A 9,664-nucleotide genomic window follows, 5' to 3' on the forward strand; every position below is an offset into this window, starting at 1 on the left:
ATAGCCACCAGCCACCTCCATATCCACCTACCTACATTCTCGTATAGCCACCAGTCACCAGCCACCTCCATACCCACCTACGTACATTCTCATATAGCCACCAGCCACCTCCATATCCACCTACCTACATTCTCGTATAGCCACCAGCTTTGTTGTCTACCTACGTACACATCTTCATACCCACTTACCTGCATTCTCAAATAGCCACAACCCTTGTCAGTTGTCCACCTACCTACCTACCTACCCCCTTTTCCTACTTATACACATTCCCATATAGATACCAGCCTAATTGCCCACCTCCCCACCTTACAGCTACCTGTCTTCACTTATCCATAGCAGTTTATTCACCTGTTGGATTAGGATTCACGGACACCTCACAGATATTCAGCTTCTTGCTTCTTCCCGCTATTCGGATGTTTACATATCGACCTCTAAGTCCAGGGATGCATTCGAAGGATTTTTCCTGTGAAGACGTCATGGTGTATAGTCCCCCACACTTTTGGTTTGAATTTCCTCTGTTACCGAGATTGTCCCCTTAGGAAAGTGTAAAATGCCAGAAATAAATATAAATCTACAAAACTACTTATGAATCGATAAATGCACACTGCATAGGTAAAATACAGAGATGTTAATGTGTGAGGCGAGACCATGTAAGAGGATTGAATTCAACTAGGAGCGAAGGAACACTGACCGACTCTTATTTCAAAATCTGTTAATCCATCTGCACCGCTAATAATGTTTACCACATCCACAGTGTAGCTCGTCCCCAGATCCACACGCCACCAGGGATCTGTGAGGAGACTTGTTACTGCACACCTTCCTGTTGTTCCTTCAACAGCGAGTGCTGCCACTGAGCCATCGTCACCAGACATATTAGCCGGTTGTCTTAATGCCAAGTCAGCTGAGGTAAAAAGATAATTTAATACTTTGATACAATGGAATCTTGAACTCTAAGTTAAGTTTATAACTTAAAATTTAATATACTTTTTAGCTGACGGGGACCTGGCACTGGGAAGGTTAGTTCTCGCGCCATTCCCTCTTCAGGCGAAGATTTAGAAGGTACACGATCCTTCTAAGGTTGAAAAATCTTTTATCACGCCAGGGTGTCAACTTGCCGACGAAGGTCGAAAGTTTAAAGTTGTCTACTTTCTCCGTTCCTGGGCCAACTCATTTTCGGATCTAGCTAAGTTCATACCCAGACAATCAAATTCGATTGAATCTTAAGAGTGCTTGTTTATTAGCAAATTGACTGTTGCCGGAAATAGACTGTTCGCCGATTGAAATAGTCCAATTAGAAGCAGCTTACAATCGGATATGTCTATACTGATAATTCAACAGCCAGTGAAATTTAAAAAGCAAATGCTAGGTTCGATTCTCCATCGCTACTCAGAAATTCTTGGTTGTCCCACGCTTGTGTCTAGACGAAAAACGTCTTTTCTAACGAAGAAGGCACTTTCCATGTGGGTCGCCCTATTGCAACTGTATCCTGTGCAAACTGGCAAACATTTTCGATTGAAATCTGACGCATTTTCGCAGTTCAGCAACATGCGACGTGTTGCAAATTCAAACCCTTTTGTCTTTACATACCTGGCGCCACTTCCGAGGTTTTTAAAAACAAAATCAATACTCCAGTTCGTATCATAACCTGTATTTGAAAGTCAGAAAATATGTTTATCAAATAAAAATTTTTATAGAATTCAGAATTTCAAGTATTCTCCTCTAAGTGAGTGTAACATGCTTAAAATCACAGAAAACCTTACAAACGAGTTGGCATGGGCCCAAAACTTCTGTGTCAAGAGAAAACCAGTTTCTCATCAAAGTTTCGGTTTTTACCCACAAAATTTGGAAGGAAGTTTTCATAAGCATTCCTAACGTCTCGTGTCTCAAATAGGGGAAATGCACATTGTAGTGTTTGCATCGATTTGAACTCAAATTTCCCTTTAAATCCGTGTTTTTTACCCTCAAAATAACGGAAATCAGAGTAACTTTGGCTGAGGTTTGGACCAACCTTGGTGGCAATTTCGGACTGAATGTCAAATTACATTTATGAATAAGCTGATATAATGAGTAAACGCAAGACAAAAAAGCTGAACGTCGTCGAGCCAAGGCGGAGTGCGCCGGATAGATGTGACCAAATACAGTTGCGAAAGGCTAAGCTAACTAATACACTTTCCCTTAATCCTCACTGTTTTGCTTGAAGGACTAGAAGAATGAAACATCATAATTTCTTTGGATTATAAAAAGAAAAGAACTTTGTTTCCAAAAGTGAAAAGTTTTTGTACTCACACACACTGTTGTCATTTTGAGCAAGGCCTTCCTCAACATGGTAATTTCAGCCTTCTTTAAAATGGCAACCAAAGAAAACTGCAGATAGATTAGCCTTGAAAAACCTGCGGTTTTAACCACTAGGATTAGCTGGGATATCTAACAATTCTAATTGGTGTAAATGGCCACTATCATTTTTTGTAGTCGAGGCGGTTTGATTAAGTGATTCTTACAGTCTTACTTTTGTTTTATTGTTTTCAAAATTCCTAAATTCTTAATTTCACAATTGTTATCAATAGCTATGCGAATGCGCCACACGCCGCCAACATTTAGCGGTTCTGCCTTTTTAAAACCAGAATTAGTTTAAATAATTCTCATCGACATCCAAAGTTTTTCACCCGGTAACTTAATTTTACTGATTAATTTTGATGTTTTCATGCTGATTGAGGAGATAAATCTCAAATTCAGTGTTATGTAAGACAACATGATTTAAACAAGACACCTATAAATGGATTATCTATAGAAAACTGATCTACTTACGTTAATGGAGGCCACTATGAATTGGTCATCATTTGATATACCTGTAGATTAACGTGGACTGCTTGCTTGAACGCCGACAAGACCTCTTGCCTGATAATTAACAGAAAAAAGATTTAACTCCGCCGCAGGGAATCTTTTTGGATGATAAATTGAGACATGCAATTCGCAATACCAGTCCGTCGTCAAATAACTATGTGTATCGGTTTTCTCATTAAAACTGCATCTGTGAGAGCATAAAATTTTAATTTGAATTTTTTATCAGATCTTCTTGTTACTTACCATACTAAGCAAGAATCCGTAAACGCTTTCATCTCTCGCTTTTTCAAGAAAATTAGAAAATTGTAACCTAACTCTTTAAAAATATACCTTTCAAAAAGTTTCGCACATCTAAATTCGTCTTAGACACTTAATCAGTATTCAGTGTTAAAGCTTTAACAACCCAACCAGTAATGAGTGTCAACCCCTCGTTCCATCGCTCTAACGAGGGCTAGCGCTTTGAACATCAGCTTTGGGAACCCTTTACATCCGCAAACCCAGTTGACAAAAACAAACCATCTCGTATTTCCCTCCACTGACGTGGCATCATAATTTCTTTAAGAACTCACTTCCTTCAATCCCTGCCTGTGCTGAATACCCTTTGCAGAGCCTAATTTTTTAGTGACCAGGTTTAAAAACTCAGTGAAAATAAAAGGATTGTATTAAGCTTACAGGAATTCTGCACGTCTTCGTCTTTGGATTGAGAACCATCTTGATGTATAACTATTAATGATTAATCTATGTATGAATTTCTAATTACCTTTAAAAAACAATAGACAACATATTTCAACCAGTCCGGCGCACCTTAGACCTTCTAAGACAAGTACTTCCAATTTCAAACAAAAGCATCCGACTCTAGTCACGAGTGTCTGTTTTTGGACACACATCGAGCAGAGCGCCTATTGTTCTCGCGATGTTTACCCGCAATGGCGAAAGTACGGTGGCCCAGAAGGCTCAACGCAAACAAAAAATATACTGCAGCAAATAAAAAATAAACTGCAGCGACTAAAAAATATACTGCAGCAAATAAAAAATAAACTGCAGCGACTAAAAAATATACTGCAGCAAATAAAAAATCAAAACGCAAAGAAAAAAAGTACCGCAGCAAAAAAAAAATGCAACGCAAACAAAAGATACTGCATCAAATAAAATATGCAACGCAACCAAAAAAAAAAAGAAAACGCAAACAAAAAAATTGGAGCGCAACGCCAAGGAAGACTGGGTAATAGTTCTTAATTTCCCGCCAACACTCGTTCCATCCTTTTCTTGTTCCCCTTTCCGAAACCATGTTTTGCAGCGAACTTATGAAAGTACCATGCTGCTCCTTTAAAAATCGATAATAACTCCATTTTCATACCCTTGATGAAAGTGATCTTCTATAATCCTACGCAGATCGCTTTCGTCCATAACCAAAAGCGAGTTCCAGTTCATGCTGTTTTGGCGGGAAACTAAGAACTATTACCCAGTCTTCCTTGGCGTTGCGTTCTAATTTTTTTTGTTTGCGTTTTCCTTTTTTTTTTTTGCTTGCGTTGCATATTTTATTTGCTGCAGTACTTTTTGTTTGCGTTGCATTTTTTATTTGCCTCGACACTTTTTTTCTTTGCGTTTTGATTTTTTTTATTTGCTGCAGTATATTTTTTATTTACTCCAATATATTTTTTGTTTGCGTTGAGACTTCTGGGCCATCGTACGAAAGTATTATAGATCTGAAATATTTAGGGCGAAGCATAATCAGAGAGGCTGTCATTGGTCGAAGAGCACGCGCGCTTTCCTCCGAAGGGAATACTGCCTCAGCTCTATCACTTGTCAAGGCGTCATGCCAGCGTCATTGGACTGTTTTAACCGATAGCTGCCAAAATGTGGTTCCTTCATAAACTCTGGAAATTTTTCTGGTTCTTTTATTCCTTTATGTGTTTTGTTTTCGTTTTTATTTCGCTTTGGTTTTTTTTTAATTTTTTGTTTAGTTTTGTTTTGTTTTTGTGACTGTATCGAGTCTATTTTTGTTATTTCATTCAAAATTTTTAAAGTTATCAACAACTGAGAAGTGTTTCACTAATTTGGTGGCCAACAGCTGATAGAATTAACTTGAGCCTACGATGCAAATCAATCGAAATACAACATAGTTCAATCAATCGGAAGGTGCTGACGCACTTTGGGTGTCAGTCTCTTGGAAAAACAAAAAGTGTTATCACAAAATTGCAAGATATCTCCTTTACATCTGAAATATTTTAATTTTCTTTCCTGCGCTAAATTGTTTTCCTTCAATGTACTGTTTTAAGAGGAAATGCTTCCGCGAAATACGCTAACTTGCCAAAATAATTTCACTCTTAACAGGTATTTATTAATTTCCGGAGTGTTTTTTAATTTCAGGATTGAAAAACTCAACGATTATTTGTCGTAAGGTCCAGAAATTAAGATTATTAATCGCAAAGGGCTTCACTCACGATTATTAGTCACAAAGAGTGTACTATTGCGATTAATAATCGTGGAAAGTACGGCTATTAATCGTGACTTCATCATTAATGGTCGTGTTTGACGCGCTTTTAGACTAATAATCGTGCATCGTACGGTGAATAATCGCATCTGACAGCAAATATCATTATTAATCGTACTCCTCTCCAAAGAAAGTTCAACCAGAAATTTTGTTTTAAAGGCCACCATTACGACCAAAAATTCAGAAGTAAGTACTTCTTCGCACATGGCTTTTCAAGCAATAAATGTCACACATTTGAAGTCTTCTTGGGTTCAAGTTCTCAGTGAACTTCAACAACGTTTTTCTTTTCTTTCGTCCTTCGACGAAGTTCAGCCCGGGCTTTCGATATCGTGAGAGAGTTAACCAACGTTTCTTCTCGATGACTTAGAATGTAAGTAAATACGTTAATTTCGGACAGGTTTTAAGTAGATTTAAGTTTCAGTTGCAAACGAACAGCCAAATAGGTCAAATTACGACGAATGTCGAATCCCAATAACGGCCTTTTACGAAGTTGAAACGTATGTTTATGAGCAAGCGACAGATGAAACCGGCTGCAGTGATCGATGTGATACGTGTTTGGGCTGAAACTATAACATTGATTAATATGAATTTTTTCTTTTTCATCCCGAACGGGTGCGTGACGCAGGCTTCGAAATTCCTACAAATTGAATTTTGACTGCGTAAAAAAAAACTTTCGACAAGAACCCATTGCACACTTAGATATTACCTAAATTTATCTCTCAGAAATATGCTAATCGAATAAAAGAAGTTTCGGAAAATACAAAAACCCATGCGACATGATGTGTTTTGATCTATTAAAATGACGCGTAACTAAATATAATCGCATCGGTAGCATGAGTCTACAGTCGCGCACTGTTTTTCTGATTTGCTTGTCAGTTTGTTTGCCTAAAATGAAAGAGTGTAAAACAGTTATTATTTGAGATAAATGAAGAAAGGCCATTCTTGTTTTGCCAATCTCGCCGGGGTGGGTTTCACTCAAAATATCGAAAATAGTTTTTCCATTCTGGAGCAGCGTTTTCCCATTGCTGTTAAACGACCCATTTCGAAACACAATAGTTCTGGAAAGAATTAGAGTCTTGCGGGATGGAGAAATGAACCCGCGACTCGAATTAATCTTTCCTCTTCATTTATGAAAAATGCAAACGCATCTCGTATTACGTTTGATTAAACAAGAAAATAAAAAAAGAAAAGAAAAGAAAAGAAATCGGGGCAGGGAAATAAGTGAAACGTTTCTTTTTTTTTTGGATTGAGTCTGACAATTTATAATTCAGTAAAGCCGGGACTAGCGGAGTGCGATGCAAGTTATCCACACCACAGGCGGCCGAAGCTCTCTTTGAAAACCACACAAGGAACACAATTTGCATATCGATTTCTCAGGATATGTATGGGATTTTCTACAAGATATCCATAGAGATAGTTAAAAGTGAAAATATTAATAAAAATGACTTACCTTATTCCATACGTGTGTTGCTTGCTCCTGGTGTCGTTATTTTACCGATTTCACTTGATTTAAGCGGTTTTTTTTTAATCCTGGTTTTCTCTTCTTAAAGAGAAGACTTCTCTATAAGAAGAGAAAACCAGGATTAAAAAAAAAACCGCTTAAAAAAAAACGATTAAACCAAGTGAAATCGGTAAAATAACGACACCAGGAGCAAGCAACACACGTATGGAATAAGGTAAGCCATTTTTATTTAATATTTTCACTTTTAACTATCTCTATGGCTATCTTGTAGAAAATCCCATACAAATCCTTAGAAATCGATATGCAAACTGGGTTCCTTGTGTGGTTCTCAAAGAGAGCTTCGGCCGCCTGTATCCACACCTGAAATAATTGTATCACATCGCTCACCGCCGCCGGTTTCATCTGTCGCTTGCTCACAAACATACGTTTCAACTTCGCAAAAGGCCGTTGTTGGGATTTGGCATTTGTCATGATTTGACTCATTTGGCTGTTCGTTTGCAACTGTATTCGGTTAAACTTAAATCTACTTAAAACCTGTCCAAAATTAACGTATTTGCTTACATTGTTCTAGGTCATCGAGAAGAAACGTTGGTCAACTCTCTTAAGATATCGAAAGCCCGCGCTGAACTTCGTCGAAGGACGAAAGAAAAGAAAAACGTCATTGGTAAACACACTTTTTAAACAGAAATGAAGTTCACTGAGAACTTGAACCCAAGAAGACTTCAAATGTGTGACATTTATTGCTTGAAAATCCATGTGCGAAGAAGTACTTACTTCTGAATTTTTGGTCGTAATGGCGGCCGTCCAAAAAAATTTCTGCTTGAACTTTCTCTGGAGAGGAGTACGATTAATAATGACATTTGCTCTCAGATGCGATTATTAACCGTACGATGCACGATTATTAGTTTATTAGTCTAAAAGCGCGTCAAACACGACTATTAATGATGCAGTCACGATTAATAGCCGTACTTTCCACGATTATTAATCGCAATAGTACACTCTTTGCGACTAATAATCGTAAGTGAAGCCCTTTGCGATTAATAATCTTAATTTCAGGACATTACGACAATCGTTGAATTTTTCATTCCTCAAATTAAAAAACACTCCGGAAATTAATAAACACCTCTTTCTAGCGATCTCTTAGATCTATATGGTAGCGCTAAATTATCAAGCATTAATTACAAGTAAGTCATACAGCATAAAATTGTGCCAAAGGTCAGTTCGACTTGCGAAGATTGTATTTCACAATCATAACCTAAAGTTCATGGAAGCCATTCCCAGACCAGAGTTAGAAGATAAGTAGGTATGAAACTGAATAATTCCTCTCAAGTTACCAGAATAAGTTTTAAAAATAACATCGTTAAAGTAGGCGCTGATCACCAGCGAAGATTACTTATACACAGAACGTCATCAACAACTTAACAACAGAATTATACAAGGATGAAGCATGTTTCAGTGATCCGAACGATACCAGAAAAACAATTTAAATACCTTTCTCAACTTGTCCCTCTGCCTGTAAATCGATTCTTTTCAAGCAAATTTGAGAGTCGCTAAACATACACCTTCGCTCCGTGATGACGAGGAAAATAAACAGTAAGAAGATGACAGGGATGATTATTTCGTATAAAACAAAGCATTATAATTTTACTTTGAAGCAAGCCAATAAGAGAACAGGAACATTGTGGGCTTGCAACCATCTGGTATAGCATTGAGTGAGTCTCAACCAATGGCAGTTTAAACAGTTTTAAGCTAATTTTAAACCTATTTTATGTTATAATCATTACCTTTCGTTGAAACCGCTTTATCTTAGTTTTACGTAGCCTAGTGGGCCAGTTTTGGCCCATTCTTCTCTAATTTAGGGTTTTTAAAAGCGAGTTGGGACCTTAAGAGGCTGTCCACAAGAAAATCATGCAAATCATGCAGAAGGTGCCACAGGCTAGATCACAGAATTGGATTATATTCTGTGTGTAAGTATACTTGGGTGCACTATTTTCAAATATGTAATGATTGGGGTCCAAGCTCCTTTTCTTTGTGTATACGTGGGGGGGTCCCCTCGAGAGATCATTTTTACTGTTATAGAAGGCCGAAATTTCCTGAAGTTTAGATGTCTCGGTCATCAATAATTTACGGCGTGAGTGATAAATGAGTAGCCGGCAGTCTAACTGAATGATTTAACTTCGAATACACGTATAAACCAGAAAGATTGAGGCTTTTTACTTCTCGTGATCGTGTACTAACCGAAGGACAGTTCAACGTTTTTCTGGAAGCTAGAAAAATGTTGCATTTTTAAAATTTATATAGACAGGTAAAAACGAACGATATAATATCCCGACGTTTCGGGGACTTCATGACGCCATGATCAAGGGTACGTGCACAGGTGTATCGCACAGGTGACGTGCGATACAGGGAGCTATGTTGGTTACACACGTGGGCATTTATATGCCCGCGTGGATAGCCATAAGAGCACGTCATCTTCAGTACGCAAGCACTACGACAACGACCACGCAGGTGCTGTCCCTGAGGACCTTCTTAGCTGTTTCAAAGTTCTCAAGAAGTGCATGAACAAATTCGATTGTCTTGTCAACGAGATGCTTTACATCAAACAATTAACACCGAGTTTGAACGTGCAAACGGATTCTATCCGTGCTAAAGTATTTGTGTAGCTACCTCCCCTATGCAAATTAGTTGTAACTCTTGAACTTGCATTTGTTAATTTTATTTTCATTCGTACCCTTGATAATGGCGTCATGAAGTCGCCGAAACTTCGGGATATTATATCGTTCGTTTTTACCTGTCTATGTATTACTAAATCTTTGTTAATTTTTAAAATCATTTCTAAAATTTCTCGCAAACCTTACAACAAATCT

General features: G+C 37.8%; 1 protein-coding gene across 2 annotated transcripts in view; it reads right to left on the minus strand.

The window, feature by feature from the left end:
* LOC148736689 (uncharacterized) overlaps nt 1–8,439 on the minus strand; it is a 17,093-nt gene extending 8,654 nt beyond the window's left edge. The window contains exons 1-6 of one of the 2 annotated variants that reach the window (XM_088747742.1): nt 8,289–8,436; nt 2,806–2,895; nt 2,287–2,390; nt 1,588–1,645; nt 692–901; nt 349–534 (exon numbers count right to left, since the gene is read on the minus strand). In XM_088747742.1, coding sequence (XP_088603868.1) covers nt 349–534; nt 692–901; nt 1,588–1,645; nt 2,287–2,325 — 493 coding nt within the window. In that variant the 5' untranslated portion in view covers nt 2,326–2,390; nt 2,806–2,895; nt 8,289–8,436. Of the gene's footprint in view, nt 1–348; nt 535–691; nt 902–1,587; nt 1,646–2,286; nt 2,391–2,805; nt 2,896–8,288 lie in introns of both variants that reach the window. The other variant, XM_088747743.1, reaches the window with a different exon arrangement.
* Nucleotides 8,440–9,664: the final 1,225 nt, after the last annotated feature.

This window comes from Stylophora pistillata, chromosome 2, assembly GCF_964205215.1.
Source record: "Stylophora pistillata chromosome 2, jaStyPist1.2, whole genome shotgun sequence".
In the NCBI taxonomy this organism is placed as follows: Eukaryota; Metazoa; Cnidaria; class Anthozoa; order Scleractinia; family Pocilloporidae; genus Stylophora; species Stylophora pistillata.